General features: G+C 40.2%; 2 protein-coding genes across 5 annotated transcripts; one reads left to right on the forward strand and one right to left on the reverse strand.

The window, feature by feature from the left end:
• Positions 1-319: 319 nt before the first annotated feature.
• On the reverse strand, positions 320-9994 carry LOC124400968 (zinc finger protein 14-like). Of its 2 annotated transcripts, none has more exons than XM_046872833.1 (9): positions 9859-9994; positions 8503-8696; positions 7202-7306; positions 6771-6866; positions 6525-6635; positions 4068-4188; positions 3312-3966; positions 3120-3178; positions 320-2543 (listed from the first exon to the last, which is right to left on the reverse strand). In XM_046872833.1, exons 1-9 carry the CDS (start codon positions 9929-9931, stop codon positions 526-528), a joined length of 3432 nt encoding a protein of 1143 aa, XP_046728789.1. In that variant the 5' UTR covers positions 9932-9994; the 3' UTR covers positions 320-525. The 2 variants fall into 2 exon arrangements, with proteins under 2 accessions (XP_046728789.1, XP_046728790.1); XM_046872834.1 differs by lacking the exon at positions 9859-9994 and adding an exon at positions 8851-9035.
• On the forward strand, positions 9930-18270 carry zgc:171422 (uncharacterized protein LOC100001353 homolog). 3 transcript variants are annotated; one of them, XM_046872835.1, is made up of 9 exons: positions 9930-10179; positions 11648-11850; positions 11970-12062; positions 12189-12284; positions 13756-13866; positions 13954-14074; positions 14183-14696; positions 16353-16381; positions 16870-18270. In XM_046872835.1, the coding sequence occupies exons 1-9, from the start codon at positions 9930-9932 to the stop codon at positions 18102-18104; spliced, it is 2652 nt and encodes an 883-aa protein (XP_046728791.1). In that variant the 3' UTR covers positions 18105-18270. The 3 variants fall into 3 exon arrangements, with proteins under 3 accessions (XP_046728791.1, XP_046728793.1, XP_046728792.1); XM_046872837.1 differs by lacking the exon at positions 9930-10179 and adding an exon at positions 10656-10927; XM_046872836.1 differs by lacking the exon at positions 9930-10179 and adding an exon at positions 11421-11561.
• Positions 18271-18768: the final 498 nt, after the last annotated feature.

The raw sequence follows: 18768 nt of genomic DNA on the forward strand, positions 1-18768 counted from the left end.
TTTTCTCAAAACCATCATCTTAGTAAAATCCTTCAATATATTCAGTATGTGAATTATTTTTTACTGACAGAAATCTCACAAAAAAGGAATGATATGATTCGCCCATTAAAGTGATTTTTTAATGTCATTGTGATACCAATTTATACATCTATACATACATTTACATTGAGTATCATTATATAATTTTCATTGATTATACCTTTATGTTTATTATCTCTGTAAACGTTGCTGTGTAGTTTACTGTAAAAGCTACAGAATACAGAAAAGCCAGAATAAAGGAGTTTTTTATTTGTCCTTCAAAACATCAAGAACAAATTGCTGAGTTATTCAAGCTTTATTGGATTTCAATATAGACCTGAAAGTATAATAGAATACAACATTTCATTATTTTGGGTGAAGGGGTTTGCTCTAAACTTAAAAGGCGAGGTAAGGGATACATTTAACAACCTAATATGCAAAATGTATTGTTGTAGGTCTTTAAATGTCTTAGTGTATCTGTGATGGAAGACTCAGAAGCTTGAGAGTTTATATCGATTTCTCCTGTAACTGACACGGAGTTCTATTATGCACCTTTAGAGAATGTGCCTGATTAAAAGCCTTTCCGCAGTCACATTTAAACGGCCTTTCTTGCGTATGAACGAGCGTGTGTCTTTTTAAGTGTGTATTGCAAATAAAGGCTCGATTACAAATGCTGCACGTATAGGGTCGCTCTCCTGTATGTATACGCATGTGGACGCTCAGGTAACAGGTCTGTGTGAAAGTCTTCGAGCAGAGTGTGCACCTGAATGGCCGCTCTCCCGTATGATAGCGCATGTGTTTCGCAACCTCGCCTTTGGTCAGGAAGGTCTTGCCGCATTTCGGGCAGCCGTACGGTCTCTCTCCCGTGTGGGTCCGATGGTGTCTGTGCAGTGCGGATGCTCGGAAAAACATCTTCCCGCAGAATTCGCACGAAACTCTTGCTCCTGTCGTATGCTTTAACAAATGGCTATGCATAGCGTAACTTGTTTTAAAGCAGTTCTTGCACTGGGGACAAGAGTACGGTCTTTCCGTTTTGTGGGACACAGAGTGTCTCTGCAAACTGATGTTGCTGCTGAAGCACTTCCCACACTCCTCACAGAGGAAAGGCTTGTCCCCAGAGTGAATTTTTGCATGTACAGTGAGGGCACTGCGCTGTTTGAAGCTCTTCGAACAGTGCGAACACTGGAAAGGCCTCTCCTCGCTATGCGTCTTTATGTGTTTAACTATAACCTTGAGGTCTGGGTGAGTCTTATCACACTTGGAACACTGATAGGGTCCTGTGAAATCATGGACACTGTGGTAGTGCTCTCTCAGCGAGTCGAGCCGCTCGAGAGTCTCGGAGCACAAAGTACAGGGATGCTTGTTCTCCTGCTCGTGCACCAACTTATGCCTTGCTAAGTCACTCTGACTCAAGCAGTACTTACCACAGTGGGAACACTGCAGATGGTCCTCACCCCAGTGAATGTGTGCGTGCTTCTGGATATCAAGCACTGTCTTAAACAAAGCATCACATTTTATGCACTTGAAGTATCGCTCAGTGCTAGTACAAACCTGCTTGTGCGTTATTAAAGAGCAAGTGTCTTTATATTTCTTCTCACACTGACTATAGGTCAAAAACGATTCAAACTGAGCAGCACTCTCCTGTTGTTCCTGCTTATTTAAACATATTTTTTCTTGAAGTGTAGGCGCTGCAGAGACGCTTGTCCCATGCTCAGATGTGTCAGACTCTTGCTCTTTGGAAAGGCACTGTGCGGAACCTGCGTGCTGAAGTTTCCCTTCACAAATGTCCTCGTGTTTTTTGAGATTGTAGGAGTACTTGAAGCCTTTGCCGCACTGAGAACATTTATGAGGATGGTTAGCTGAAGGGGATCTCAAATGGCGTCTTGAGGGAGAGTTGACTTGAACTGACTTTAAACCATGTGTGGGCTCTAATACATCACTCACATCAGGCCTCTCAGTCGATGTCATAGAGTCGGGCTGAATTCCAGAGCCAGCACTTATAACCGATCCTGAACTTAGACATTCAGCATTCTCACTACAGTTGTGGAGATCCTGAGGCACAACTCTGGAATCGTCCACCTTGATTTCTACACTACCATCCTCTGTGGCTTCACCCCTTTCCTGATACACCACCACATAATCTTTATGCGCACACTGCTGATGTCTCCTCAAATCAAAGGTGTACCTGAAGGTCTTGCCACAATTCCAGCATATGAAAGGACGGTCCACTGTATGAGACACCTGATGTCTTCTCATGTCTGAGCTTCGAGTGAACGTTTTATTGCATGTGGGACATGTTTTGCACACTGGTACTCCTCTGTAGGACCGAACCTTATTTGCAGGGCTAATCTGTATTTCATGAGGTGTGCTCTTGTCCTCCTGAGGGTCCTTTCCATCTTCAGCCTCACAGATTTTCTTGTACTCTTCTGGATGATGAACAAAGAGGTGGTGGTGCAACTGGATTTCCTCAGGATCCTGGAAAGAGCACAGAGAGCAGGCGTATTTCCCAGATTCCCCTTTCACTACTGTAACAGAAATCAAAGGATTGAAAACATATTTATTAGATTTAGCATGGTAACACATACAGTGCTGTGCAGAGATATATTAAAAACATGGTGTCTATCGTAACTGTTTTATTTTTTGACCAATATCTCATCAACATTCTCTTAGAAAACACATACGCTAATTAGACATGCAGATAATTTTTAGCACAGGAAGTAAAAACAAAAGAACAAAAGGTTGTTATAGCAGCTCTGTATCAGTGAAGCCTTCTCGAGCTCTCTGGCTGCTTCCACTCCAGACATTTCTGTCCTAAACTACCAGCACAGATTGGACTAATTAGTTGATCCAATAAAGAAATCATTCTTATCATTGTTGTTCATCTCTCCGGGCAGATAAGCTAACTGGTACAATTGTCGGAAGCTGCAACATTATTATGGTTACAGTGAACTTGTTATATGAGCAACCTTTTTATTGCCACTAAAGTGTTGCAGAAGCATAACAATTATTAGAATATCAGTCATCTGAACCAAGCTGTAAGTCATGGTTATGATCTAATGGTTAGTGTAAATAAGCCTGCAAAGTGATCAAATATTTCTTACATGTATTCTTTTTGGATACAGCAACGATGCTGGACACACCATTTTTGAGTCCTGTAGGCCTGCATAGAATACAAAATCAGTGCAGTCACCAAAGATTTGTAAAAAAATATATAAAGCAACCATGGGTTTAAAAAAAGTCCTATATAAATGATATTTATGTATTTAGTAGTAGTAGCATTATAACATGCATACTTGTTTACTGATGAACTTGGAACAGCAACTGTTTTCTCTTCCTGCTTCTTCTTGCATGTCGTTTTATTCCGAGGATGCTTCTTTGGCCGGCCTCGGTTTCTTTTCGGTGGTTCAGGGTTAAAAGTCTTTGAAAATTGTCCATCACACAGATCAAGCTTGTCTAGTTTACCAAAAGGCTCTTTAAGTGTGTACAATTTAACCAAATCTATTGTTTCCTTTGGATTCTTTGCCATTTCCTTCTTTTCTTTAGATTCTCCACCATCAACAGTTTCCATGGCTACAACACCAACTTCCACAGGATCTTGCTTTTCTGATCTTTCATCCAAAGCAATTCCTACAGTGTGCAAGTGGAGAGAGTCGATATCTTCATAAGCACTTTCAGCAGAATTTGTAGTGTCTACCGGGTCACACTGTTTGGTCTCTTCCGCATCATATTGTACGCCATCATTATTTTCCTCGGATATGCTCGTCTCTAGTTCATTCTGAATGTATTGGGTAATAACCAATGATTCCACCTGGACCTCTTGGCAATATGGAGGGACATACTCAATAACCGGCTCTGAATGGGTGTCCGAAGGGGTTTGCACTAACTGAGGCCTGCCAAGAAAGTTTAGTATGCAATCATCAGGAGAAGGGGAACACAACTGTGTAGTTTCTAAAAATAAGAATAAAAGATACAATTAAATATATGGTGGAAAAAAAACTTTGGGAAAAAAAAAATCCAGTTTCAGTAAGAAAAAAGAATAAAGTAATAACCTTTTATCTCTAAACTGATTTCTCTTTGGTATTTAAGAACATTTTTTATTTGTTCAGGTTGTGAAAGTGACTGCACACATTCCTCCATGACTGTAGGTGTAGTGTTGAGCAAATGGGCAGCCTGAAGGTAAACAAAGACAGAAAACAACAAAAACACAATTAAAAGCCGACCATGTTCAACCAGCATCTTCATTTAAAACTGTTAATTAAAGATTAAAACATTTTACTTATTTTCCATGTACACTGACCAGGAGGGGTATAACGGTTTTCGCACTGAAATCTTTGGGTAAAGGGTACACACGTGTACCAAATGCAATCATTTTTACATGTGAACATAATTAAAATCTGAGTTTCTTTAGGAACATATAAAGTGACATTCTGCAAGTTTGTTTAGTCTCCGCCTCGCACTTTAAGCACATTTTTTACATTATTTTTAAACCTGAAAACATACACAACAATGCCAGGGGTATAAGAAAAAAGAAACGAGAGTTAGCGCAGTGTCACTGTGGCCACACACTCAACCAGAACTCACACACTCCGTACCGGAAATAAGATTTATTTTGTGCGAGCATGAAAACGCTAAAGAATCAATAGAGCTAGCGTTAGCTGCTAACCAGTAATAGTAAACGCTAGCACTATGGATTCAAGATTCAAGCCTTTTTATTTGTCACAAAAAGTTATATGCAGGATACAACTTTAAGTAAAATGATAAGTTGAACAAAAAACCTTAAATCTTAAATTCATAGTGTTAGCATTAGCCGCTAGCCACTTCCTGATTAGCGACTATTGCTGGTGCTATGGATTCTTTAGAGCTTTATGTCCAACTTTAAGAATTTCTCTTAAAAGGAAAAAAAATCCTGACTTTCCACATATCGAGGAAGTGAATGAATGATAGAAGTAATGAAGACATTTATAAAAGTATGCTGAAATAAGTTGAACAGTTAAGTAGATCATATCTTTAGAAAATGAAATAATATATGAAAAAAAAACCACACATCTGTATTAACCAAATGGGTTCTAACAAATGTAAACTATTTAATTTAATTTTTTCCATTTATTTCATTTTATTTTATCAATTAAATTTGTGCCAATTTAGTTGATTTCTCAATGTAACCAATATAATAAGATGTATTGCATTAATTAGATTTTTTCTATTTTTATAAAATATTCTTTTATATAATATTTAACCAAGAAGGCATTCTTAAAATTGTTTTACAAATGTAAACTGTTTAAATGCTAATCGCAAACATTAATAATAATAATTAATCGTACTTAAATTGAACCGAACCGCGATTTAAAAACCAAGGTACGTACTGACCTGTGAACTTTGTGTACTGTTACACCCCTTCTGATCAGGCATAACATAAAGACCACCTGCCTAATATTGTGTTGGTCCCTTTCGCTGCCAAAACATTTCTGACCCGTCGAGCATCAACACCATTAACTTCTCAGCAATTTGAGCTACAGGAGCTTTTCTGTTGGATCGAACCACACAAGCCTTCACTTCCCACGTGCATCAGTGAGCCTCGGCCGCTCATGACCCTGTCGCTGGATCACCACTGTTCCTGTCTTGGATAGATAGATACTAACCACTGCAGACCAGGAACATCCCACAAGAGCTGCAGTTTTGGAGCTGCTCTGACTCAGTCGTCTAGACGTTACAATTTGGTTCTTGTCAAACTCGCTCAAATCCTCACGCTTGGCCATTTTTTCTGCTTCTAACACATCAACTTTGAGGAGAAAATGTTCACTTGCTGTCTAATAAATATATTCCATATATATGAAGTTTTATTCACTTCATCGGTCATAATGTTATAATATCACAATATTATGCCTGATCAGTGTATTTAATTATGGTAGAATGAAATTGTAATTAGAATGTATAAGTCAGTAATGACGACAAAAAAAAAAAAAAAAAAAAAACATTGTGTTCCTCTGCTTATTCATTTGTTATCGAACATACTGTTATAATACCTACTGTCTCTTTTCTGGTTTATGTCCAAGTTGTCATAAGTACCTTTTAGGAATTCTTCTACGTAAAATGATTGATTTTGTGTATAATTATATTGTGCAATGCAGTCTATTGCTGACGATAAGTGAACGAATATTTGTCTATTTATAAAATACACAGAACATTTAATGCCTTTCCAACACCACAATGAACAACGTTTCTAAGATAACACTATATGTTTTTGAGGTCTTGTTTGGATTGGACTCATTCGATTCAAAGGATTTGTCAAAAAGAATCGATCATAAAAAAAAAAATGTACTCAATAACAATGAGGGTGAATAAGGTTGTGACTTCGACCACTGTCACAAATGAACAAAAAACAGACCCCACACAACACACTCTAATGCAACACATTGATGGTACTCCTTTACATGACTAGCCCACCTTTCTTCTCTCATAAACGCTGACGACTATTAGATATTACTAACATGATATGGTCTTCATACCTCCTCTATGGTAGGCTGAGGGAAAGCATTTTCTAGTCTAGACAGGAACCACCGCATCAGCTTCTGTAATGCCGTATTGAACTTCTCACCATACTGTGAGGGATACACATCCTTTACAAAGGAAACAATTAATTCAAGATATTTTTCGATATGCTCAAAAAGTGTACATTCAGAAATTAGTCTTGTACAAAGAAGGCTGTATAAATATTCAATATTACAGAAGCTGTGATAATGAAAACTTCTGACCTTAAAGAAGATACTTCTCTCAGCTGGGTCCTTCATTAAAATCTGCATCAGCACCACAAAGTTAGCTCCAGATTCTTCCACTTGGGTATCACCTGACTGTAAGGGAGAAACGCAAAGATAAAAAAAAATACCAGACTACAACTTAGATTAATGACACATTGAGAATAATTAGCTTGTACAATGCAAACTGGTGGCTGAAAGCTTTCCAGTGCAGCTTCTTAAAAACACATAGGAAACAGTTCATTCACTAAACATATCATGGTTGACTGACTACACTGTGTGTAAAATCGCAATTTTTTTTGCTATTGCTTTTTCATCTGCTGTTACGTAACACCTATTGTATTCACCCTGTTTAAATGTGTTACAAGAATCACTGCACAAATTACAAAAATAAACAGCATGACATGAAGACTGAATAACAAATGCTTCACCTCCATTTCCTTGTGAAGTGCAACAAGTGTCTCGATCCGCTGTAAATGAGCCTGGATTGAGTCTGTATCAGCTGGAGACCCCATTCCACATAACTCTAGAACAAGCTGACACACAAAAAAAAAAGAGACCAATGTTTTAATACTCCTTTCCCCCATGTTATGACAGGGCTTATAAATTCACACTTTATCTTCAAGCTGCCAGTCCTGGGCCCCTGGGCAGGGCCCTTCAACCCATAGCTGCTCAGTTTTATGAATGAGATAAATATACGTTGCTCTGGATAAGGGCTTCTGAGAAATGTCATACATGTAAAAAAAAGATAACTGTAAGTCTCATATTGGATGAGAGCATCTACCAAATGGCATAAATGTTACAAAGGTTTATTTATGTATTTAAATGTCCAGTTTTGGTGAGCAGGTGCTGACTAGATTCCGCCTGAATGAAAGGATGTACATTGCGACACAAATAAACCGGTGTTTATTAGATTTTACTTCTGCAGAATGTGACAGGAGTTTTCATGGACTACGATGTTTGCGGATGATATTGTGATTTGTGGTGAGAGTAAGGAGCAGGTTGAGAAGATCCTGGAGAGGTGGAGGTATGTGCTGGAGAGAAGGGGAATGAAAGTCAGTAGGAGTAAGACAGAGTACATGTGTGTGAATGAGAGGGAGGGCAGTGGAGTGGTGCGGTTGCAGGGAGAAGAGGTGGAGAAGGTGGAGGAGTTCAGGTACCTGGGGTCAACAGTGCAAAGTAATGAAGAGTGTGTTAGAGAAGTGAAGAAAAGAGTGCAGTTGGAGAAGAGTGGCAGGAGTAATTTGTGACAGAAGAGTATCTGTGAGAGTGAAAGGGAAAGTTTATAGGACTGTGGTGAGACCTGCGATGTTGTATGGTTTAGAGACAGTGGCATTGAGTAAAAGACAGGAGGTGGAGCTGGAGGTAGCAGAGCTGAAGATGTTGAGATTTTCGAGTGATGAGGATGAACAGGATTAGAAATGAGTTTATAAGAGGGACAGCGCATGTAGGAAGTTTTGGAGACAAGGTGAGGGAGGCGAGATTGAGATGGTTTGGACATGTGCAGAGGAGGGGCATGGGGTACATCAGTAGGAGAATGCTGAGAATGGAGTCACCAGAAAGGAGGAAAAGAGGAAGACAAAGAAGGAGGATTATGGATGTGGTGAAGGATGTCATGCAGGTAGTTGGGTTGAAAAAGGCAGATGTAGAGGACAGGGGGTATGGAGAAGAAGCAGACGAAAGAAAAAGAAGAAGACTTCTCCAGAATTTCAGGAAGTAGTGTTTCTCTCACCTTTGCTCTGAGGCCCATAGTGAGCTGGGCCTTCTGTCTGTAGCTCAGCAGATCAGGGACAGTATCTGTGATGAGAGACACAACCTCCTCCAGCATGCCGTAGTGTAGGACTGCTTCCTGCTGGACCATGTGCCACATGGCAGCAGAGAGCAGTCTGAGAGGAGAAAGCAGAGAGCGCAGAAACAACGCACTACCTAAACACAGACACAAAGTAGATACACTGATTTTAGATGTAACACACACACACACACACACACACACACACACAGTATTTCAGTAATGATGTCAGTATTCACACAGTGTGTATATACACACCACCAAAACACAGAAAGAAAACAACTCATTTACCTTCTTCCCGAGCCTGCATCTTTATTCTGTTAATTTATCTTTATTCCTGACACCGAAACGTGCAATAAGGCGGTGAGAAAATACTTTAGAAAGTCTTTCATTATACATTCCCACTCTGTGTTTATTCCGTTTCAGTATTGTTTACCGGAGTGAGTTTCAGATTGTAGTCAGCGCCTCCTGCAGGCGTGGAGCAACATGACACTCTACAGGACTTCAGAAGTATTCAATATCTATCTATGTGTGTGTGTGCGCGCGCGCGCGTTTTGATCATGGTTTCTAAGCATTTCTCATGTGTTTTCATAAAATATATAAAGCTATCTAATCAGTATATCCAAAGCAAAGTAAATACAAGTATAAGCAAATCATGTAAAACAAGGTTAAGTGGATATTGTTGATCAATCTTATTAATCGTTTAATTAACTGCTCTGCCTTTGCACAGATGCACAATACTGGTGCTGCTTTTAATGATGCTTTTATAGTGTTTAAGTTAAATTTACGTGTGTGTGTGTGTGTGTGTGTGTGTGTGTGTGTGTGCGTGCGCAGTGTTACTGAGTAGTCAAGGTCAGGAAAACTTGGCACCATAATCATGCTGTTTTTTTTAATGGTTAAGGTCAACTGTGGGCATCATTATCATAAAAGGTTAGGAAAACACAGAGAAAGATCCAAAAGGCAAGTTTCAATTGCATTATGAAGTGTCAATTTCTCCAAACATTCAGCCAATTCACACTTTTATATTCACTCATTAAATGTAGATTCAGCCTATATGTATATACATATAAATACATATACATATGTATAAATACGTATACATGATGACAAAAAAAGTAACAACATTTCTGAGAAGTTCTGAAATATTTCTTTACTTAAACCCCGTGTCAAGAGTTCAAGGAATGTGTAATAAACACCACTTTTATTCATCCATGTGCATCTTTACACTTTAATTAGTGTATAATAATAACACAAAACACCACAACGCGCTTGTTTTCCCCAACAACGCGTAAAATTCACCTTGTTTCTGCAGCACTGACATTTGAGGCCTTGTCTCAAAAACTCCGCCTTCGCCCTCGTTTGCATGCGCCATGTTGTCTTGCGGCTACGTCCGAAACCACACCCTTATTCACTATATAGTGCGCTGCTCTCGAACCGGCCGCCATTTTGTCGAGTCGAATCACAAATTCCGCTCCCTACGTTCGGTAGGGTTCGACTTGGTGCCTCGGGGCGCATGCGCAGTAACCGTCTCACAGCCGTGCAACAATTCAGCGCGACAGCCAGAGAGAAACCAGGACGTCGGAGCGAAAAATCGGCGGTTGTCCTGCAGCACCATGATGGGTAGGAGTTCTTGGGTTCCTCGAAGAGCCGTGGAGATGGTTTCAATGACGGTGTGCTCGCGGGGCGTGTAAGATATGCAGTGAACGCTGTAGCTTGAAGCGCACCTGACGCTCAGTTAGCCTAGAAGCTAGCGATGCTGGTTGGAGCAGTGTGTTTGGTACTTTGTGTTGTGTTTTGTTCCGCACTGTTGATCATGAACGACGGGTTGTAGCTTTTAAATATGTGTATTATCTAATAAATCGTTAGAAGAGAAACTCTATTGGACTAACAGAGGGTTAGAGGGCAGACTCGGTCCTGCAAATGCCGTCGAGAGGAGCAGAGCGCGGGCTCGGGGCTCGTCTCCAATCTTACGCTGCCAAATTCACTTTTATTTGGCGCTGAAACCTGAATACAAGTGTCCCTTGCAGCGGAGGCGAAGTGGCGAGGGAATGGTTTGAAACATGGCCTACTGCTTTGAACCCTGCGCTCTCGGATTGTGTTGGTCTCACTTGGGGCTTGAACGAGCTCTTATTATTATCCCGAACGCCTAATAATATCGAATAATCACACAATCCCGCCTTATAATTATCGAATTCGGTCGTTTTTATTTATTTTATCGACATTGTCGGTTCTCGTCCGTTTTCTGACATGTCCCGCCCCCCTCGACGGGGCTAGTTGGTCATACTTAATCGTGATTGGCTTGCGGTGCTCGGGTGCGAGAATTTAAACCAATCGTAGCGCAGAGGAAGACGCTGCCGCCGAAATACGGGTAGGAAACAAGAACACACCTTGGTGTTTTCGCGCATGCGCACCTGTGGTCTCTACAGTACTGCGTTTTTGAAGCGCACATATAATGTGGTGTACGTGTGCTAATTTCAAGTATACCATGTTGCGAGTTTTGCCCCTTTATTTGTAAACTTTTACAAGCAATCCTGCTTTAATACTTTCGGTTTACTATTTTGTTAATAGTAAACTAATGTAACTAATTGTTCACTAAACATAAATGCATAATTTTTAGTGGTTCTTGTGTATTTCGGCAACTCCGATAATACAATTAGTCTTGTGTTTTTTATTTATATTTAACCCTATTCTGTTTGACGTCCGGTTGCAGCGGTTATCCCGCCGCTATGTGTTGTCCAATCAGCGAGCCGCTCCGTGAATATGGACAAGTCATGTATCCAGTCATTGATCAGTGGGCGGGGTTTTAAACTTAGGCGCGTGAAATGTTGAAATTTTAAGCCCCAAACATACCGCACGTGCGTATAGTTTTATGGCGAGAGAAGACCGTACCTTCTAAACGTATACTACTTTTCCAATCATAACTGCGTGTGTTCTCGCGAGATTTAGAAGCGTGATACTTGCTAAATTTAGACGGAACACAGTGTCACGTGGTACACAGCATGGTGATGTTTGTGGTTCTAGTGAACATCAGTTTACACTGCTTCTACTCCATACAGGGAAATAACATTGTTTTCATCTCTTTTCTTAGGTTCTGTCCCACCAATTTCCTCCCTGCGCTTACTGGTTCCACCTTTAAGGCTTATGTCTGCCTTTATGTGGAAAATTGCCCAACAGCAACATCTGGAGCATTATGGAAAACTAGAAGAATTTGTTTCCTTAGTCACAAGGCTTGTCCCAGAGGTCTTGACCAGCAGACAGAAGGCCACATTGGTAATGGGACTCAGAGCAAAGGTGAGCACAGGAGGAGTCTGCAGCAGAGTATAGATTATTGCACAAACAAGGGCCGAGCAGAGGTGTGGTGTTCAAGAAGAGACAGATGTTCTATATGCTGTTTTTTTTCTTCCTTTCAGATGATTCTTGAGATGTGCCGGGGTGAACTGCCAGCAGACCTCGAGACAGTGAAGACGCACATAAAGAGGATTCAAACGTCTCATTCGTCCAAGGTAAGCGGTGTATATGACTAAATGTTTCATTTGTAGCTTCATTTTTGTGATCACTGAAATCATGTTTGTTTGTTTACGTTGTATATGTTTTGCTCATTCTAACACATTCCTTGTTGTGTTTTTTAGGGAATTGATACCGAGGCAGATCTTTTACAGGCAAACCTTCTAACACTTGTGCTGGGTCTGCTGGAGGATCCTGCCAAAAAGGAATATTTCTTTCAGGTCAATATCTGACACGTTCTCTCACACTTGACCTTACTGTTTATGATAAATAGTACAATAATTTACAATAATAAAGTTCAAGAAATTGTCATCATTTAAAAAATTGGTTAGTAAAATTTAAATAAAACTTTGTTTTATTCTTTCTGTGTGACCTGGAACTAAATGTTCCGTGCTCTTTGATATTAAGATAAAAAAAATAAATAGGGTCATAAATAGGATAATCACTTGTTAATTTGAGAATTGCTAAGTAATTACCTAAATTTATTTTTTATAATAAATTATCTGTTTGAGGGCACATGATTGTTAACGTCGCTGTGGAATAGCTTTTAAAATCTTTTCTTATGTGAAGTACTTAATTAATTTAGTATGTAAATGAGGGCTGCTGCTATCGATTATTTTAGTAATCGAGTATTCTAACTATTATTCCATCGATGAATTGGATGAGAAGTATTTTTTGTTACAGAGCAATACTAAATGAGAGAGAAAAGAAGACAGGTTTCTTAAAATGAACAAGTAATTTGTTTCCTTTTTATAAAATGGTACATTTGTACATTATTGCTAAAATCACACAAGAATATCGGTGAAAACTAAATTTAGTTTCAATTCAAACCCATTTAGTGCATGAAATTGTCATATTACATCAAAATGAAAATACAGTGTGTTCCCATGTAGAGTAATTTGTAGGAAAATGATCTTTTTAATGAACCGCAATTATTCTCACTCATGTATTTATTGATTAAATCCCACACAGTATCATAATGTGGTTTTCTTTTCTCTGTAAAAGCTGCTTAAAATTTTCCACACACTAAATTACTGTGTTTATTGCCAGCTTTAAAAACCTGCTCTACACGGCCACTGCCCAGGGACAATTTGAGCGCACTGTATATAAATAAAAATATAAACGTCGATTTCAAATTACTTTAAAACAGTAACCGCACTGTACCGTGTTTTCTTTGTTTTAGTTTGAAATGATCCCAAAGTTTGGAAACTTTCTGGCATTTTCTTTGGCCTGAATCTTCTCCTCGCCCTTCACTGTTTTCTTCTCGTTCCTCCATTTTTCATTCTGCAGCGTCTTCTGTGTTACCTGTCCAGAGCGCTCCACAGTTTAGCAGGTGGTGCGTCAGTAATAATGATCCGTGGGAAACACAGTGCTCTGGGTGTAGTTAAATGGACTAAACAAAGCTTTGAGGAAAAGTATTGTAATTGAATTACTTGAGGAATCATTATAGCCCTACTCACAACCTGTTAGTTTATTTAGTCATCCTTAAGGCATCAGTCCTGCTAGTTTTGGCTTTTTTTTACAGAAAAAGAGGTCTTTCACTGGAGGTCTCTGCCACAGTGACCCTGAGCCAAGGCCACTTTTAAACTGTGACCTGATTCACTTGGTTCTGCACATGGCTATAGTATTTCAGGTGCACTGCTTTAAAAAATATTGAAGTCATTGGACTGTATTATAATGTGTGTGTTCTAGGAGGTGTTCCCACATGAGTATGGGCCAGAATTTGATCAAGCGCTGCAGGTCCTGGTTGGCCATTTCCTTTCAAGACTGGAGCAGCTGCTGCCAGTTCCCAGCTTCAAGCAGGTAGGAACGTGATTGCAAGAAGTTTGCATTCCACACTTGATTGCTTTTGGGCTTCAAATGTTTAAAACATTTGGTATTGTTTTCCAGACTTCTTCTTGGCTCAGCACCTGTCCCTGGGAATGGAATGAGTACCTGGAATCTGTTTGTAGAACAGAGAGTTTATTACCTTTGATGCAAATCGGCATTTGTGGGACGTTGGAGGATAACGGTAAGGTTTATTCTGTGAATTAAAACTAATATAAATATGGATATTTTATTTGCCACTTTTTTCTTTGAGAATTAATGATGTTTGTGTATATGCATTTACTTATTTTAGCACTCCCATCAATTGTGGAGGACAGAATCCTCTCCTCATTGTCCCTAACTGACATGGTTATTACCACCCAAACACAACCCCCCTCCCAGGATATGGACGGGGAGTGTGTACAGGATGATAGTGTCCAGGAAGAAGATATCAGCTCAGGTCTCGATGAAACCGTAGTCGCAGAATATGTCAGCGCAAACGATGGTGTAATGGAGGAAGATTCAGAGAGACAGACCTTTGAGAGAGAGATCAAGGAGGCAATTAAACATTTAGAGAAGGAGACTGACATATCAGTCGAGGTGGCCGGGAGTCTCCAGAGCACAGGGGTTGACTCAGAATTAAAAACGACTGATGGAACAGAAAGTGTCATATCTGAAGCAGCACCTGCAGCAGACGATATTGCAGCAGATCAGCAAACTGTGATCCCCAGAGTTGCAAATACAAAGATCACTCAACCACTGGAGGTACCACAGTCAAACACAGGGAGTGATGAGGAGGGGATAACTGACCAGTGTGATCCACAGCAGTAAGTTACCCAATTTTATATATGTATAAAATATATATTAGGGGTGTTACGGTATGCATAATTCACGGTTTGGTCAATACAAATCGTATTTCCAGTTTGGAGTGAGTAGCCACAGTGACACAGCGCTAACTCTAGTTTCTTTTTTTCTTTTTCTTTATACCCCTGGCATTGTTGTGTATGTTTTCAAGTTTGATGATAAAAAAAAGAATTTTTTTTTTTTTACACATAAATGGTAACTGTGTTCAAAGTGCAAGGCGGAGATTGAACAAAATTGCGGTTAAACCCCTAATATACAGGTGCATCTCAATAAATTAGAACATCATCGAAAAGTTAATATTTCATCAATTCAATTTAAAAAAGTGAAACTTGTATATAGATTTAAGTGTTTATTTCTTTTCATTTTGATATACATCGGATAAAAAACCCAAAATTTAGTATTCCAGAAAATTAGAATATTGTGAAAAGTTTAATATTGGAGACTCAGTGTCGCACTCTAAACAGTTAATTAACTCAAAACACCAGCAGGATTTTCCAGAGCCTTTAAATGGTGTTTCAGTCTGGTTCAGGCTACACAATCATGGGGTAAGACGGCTGACTGGACAGTTGTCCAGAAGATGATCACTAATACAAAAGGTCATTGCTAAAGAAGCTGCTGTTCAGAGTGTTGTATCTAAGCACATTAATGGAAAGTTGAAAGGAAGGATAAAATGTGGTAGAAACAAAGCCCATTCAAGAATTTGTAGAAGATTCACACGGGGTGGACTCCAGCTGGAGTCAGTGCTTCAACATGTACAGATGTATCCAAGACATGGCCACCAAATGTCACATTCCTTGTGTCAAGCCACTTCTGAACCAGAGATGTCAGAGGCTTCTTTCCTGGGCTACAGACAAAAAGGACTGAACTGTTGCTCAGTGGGCCGAAGTTGAAACTTTTCAGATAAAAGTGAGTTTTGCATCTAATTTGGAAATCAAGGTCCCAGAGCCTGGAAGAAGAGAGGAGAGGCACAGAATCCAAGTTGCTTGTGGTCCAGTATAAAGTACGGCCAGTGGTGGTTTGGGGAGTCATGTCATCTGCTGGTGTTGGTGTTGGTGTTATCAGATCCAAGGTCAGCACAACCGTCTACCAGGAAGTTTTAGAGCGCTTCATGCTCCCCTCTGCTGACCAGCTTTATAGAGATACTGATTTCATTTTCCAAAAGGACTTGCCAAAAGTATTAATACCTGGTTTAAGGACCATAGTATCCTTGTGCTTGATTGGCCAGCAAACTCGCCCGACCTAAAGGCCCCTGTCAGAGTAGCCTTGGCTTCCAAAACACCTCAGCAGTCCCACTGACTGATCGCCTCCATGCCACGCCGCATTGCTGCAGTAATTCATGCAAAGGGAGCAAGTATTGAGTGCTGTACATGTTCATACATTTCAAATTATTAAATAAAATAAAATGTAATCATTTTTTAATTAGAATTTTGGGTTTTAATCAGCTGCACAATATAATCATCAGAAATAACCACTTGATATAAATGTGTTTATGTAATGAATCTATACAATGAGTTTTATGAACTACTGAAATAAACAAACTTTTCAATGATATTCTAATGAATTATGTGTATATATGTTTTTATTTATCAATATTGAGTCCTGTTTTTTTCTTTTTGCAGGACTGTTTTAGAGGAAGCAGCTCAGGGAGGTGAGTGCTGAACTGTTACCAGAGCTTTCAAAAGTTACACTTTAACGCAAATTAATTTCAACTGCACAGATTTTATTAACGCATAATTAATGCCGCTCGCATTTCTGTTTGACGTTTAAAATTTTTTTTTAAATAATTAAAAGCTTCAATGCAACACATTTCTTCACAAAGTCCAACCGGAAAAAAATTTACGTATTTTACTTGATTTACGTAATTTATAACATAATTACATATTTTGTCTTCATGCTGTCTGAGTTTGGTTTCATTAATAATAAACATACATGTGCATTAAGGCATATGTTGATTAGATTATTAAAAATGTAAGTATTAATTAAGGGTATATTTAGAACAGATAAAAATGAGATTAAGTTGCTTTTAATCGTGATTAAATATTTGAATCGACTGACAGCCCAAACTGTTGCCAGTGTCATTTGTGTGTTTGGCCGTTAAGCAGTTTTGTTATAAATCTTTCCTTGTTTTTTTTGCAGAGGTAACTGCTGAGGAGCTAGGATCGGAGCAGTCTCCCAGCAATCCAATCGCAGTCGACTCCCAAAAGATACCTGTAAAGAGTTCTTACCTCTTCGGCAGGCTTTTACACAAGTGTCTGAAATGTGGCAAGCGTTTTGCGTATCGCTCCGAGCTCCATAAACACCAAGAGAGTCACAGACTCGCTGCTTCGTTCAAGTGTAGTGAATGTGGGCAACTCTTCAGAGATTCGAAACTCCTGGCTCTACATCGGCAGAGAGGCTGTCGTATGAGGACGTACAAATGCATCAAGTGTGGCGCAGGCTTCAGGTCTCTTTCAAACTGGTACAAACACCAGCAGGCACACAAGGTGGTCTGCACACACAAATGCCCTGAGTGTGGAAAGGTATTCCGGAGTCTCACAGGCTTGGTGGCTCACAGACGAGAGCATATGGGTCCTGCAGTAAACGGTGTTTACACCTGTGACAAGTGCGACATGACTTTCGGCTCGTATCGTGGCAGGGTGCTGCACCAGAGGGTCCATACGGATAAATCCAAGCAGCCTTTGCGAAAGGAACGCGAACCGGGGAAGTGCCGCTTCTGCGACGAGTCGTTTGTCCTGCTGAGCGATCTGAGAGTACACCTGAAAACTCACCCTGAATACAGACCCCATCAGTGCGACCAGTGCGGGAAGTGTTTCGCTCTGCACCACAGTCTGCTCGCGCATCTCTCCAACCACACGGGGGACAAGCCGTACCTCTGCACACAGTGTGGCAAGCGCTTCTTCAGCAAGGTCCAGCTGAAATCACACATGAGGTGTCACTCGGGCGAGCGGCCACACATGTGCCCTCACTGTGGGAAATGCTTTTCACTGCTGGGCAACCTGAACATCCACGTACGGATCCATACTGGCGAGAAGCCCTACTTGTGCCGTCATTGCGGGAAAGGCTTCATCTCTGCCGGAGAGCTGCAAGTGCATGAACGCAGTCACACTGGCGAGAAGCCCTACTGCTGCAGCATCTGCAATAAAAGATTTGTGGTGTCGAGCCACCTGACGGCTCACAAGCGTGTTCACACAGGAGAGCGCCCTTATTCCTGCACTCAGTGTGGCAAGACCTTCATACGGAGATACGACTGGAATAAACACATGTACACTCACTCAGGGGTCAAGCCTTTCCCCTGCAATATCTGCCAAAAGAGCTACACACGTCGCACACACTTGAACAGACACATGCAGAGCCACGGCACAGGCCATTAGTAACCTCGATCTGAACGACCGGCGTGAGAATCGGTTCAATGTACAGAAGTACGTACTATAAATAAGGACATTCCAGTGCAAAGTTTCAAAAGCACATTGATTATGTTTTGTTTGACCAAATGCAGATATAATTAACCAATAAATGTTGGGCTTCTAGTTTATCAAAGTACTGTGTGTGCGTGTGAATATCTGTTAAACTCTCTCAGGAACGAGAATTTTGTAAGATGCTAATAGCTGAAGATGTACATAGTTCTTTTTTTTTTTTATTTATACAGTGGAACCCGGTTATGTCGATGTCCTAGGGGGTCGCCAAAAAGCATCGAGATAACCGATGATCGAGATAAACGAAAATCAATATGGCGGCAATATATTAACGTGCTTGAAATTTCTTAATGTACATGATGTGCGTTAATAAATGAGAATGTGCATGCACGTGTTTTTGGAGGGTTTTTTACACAACAGCGTTGCCGCGATTTGTTTGATGAAGGCATGCTATAAAAATATATACAGTACATGTTTGTTAACTGTCAGGAATCCACCTGCCATGCCCCCTTCGGCCCCCTTCGGCGTGTCAGGTGCTTTCTCGGCCGCTTTCTCTGAAGCTCCCGGCTTCAATCGCGCACATTTTGTGCTCGTTTAGCATCATCACCAGCTCCTATTTAAA

Source organism: Silurus meridionalis, chromosome 18 (genome assembly GCF_014805685.1).
Source record: "Silurus meridionalis isolate SWU-2019-XX chromosome 18, ASM1480568v1, whole genome shotgun sequence".
NCBI lineage: Eukaryota > Metazoa > Chordata > Actinopteri > Siluriformes > Siluridae > Silurus > Silurus meridionalis.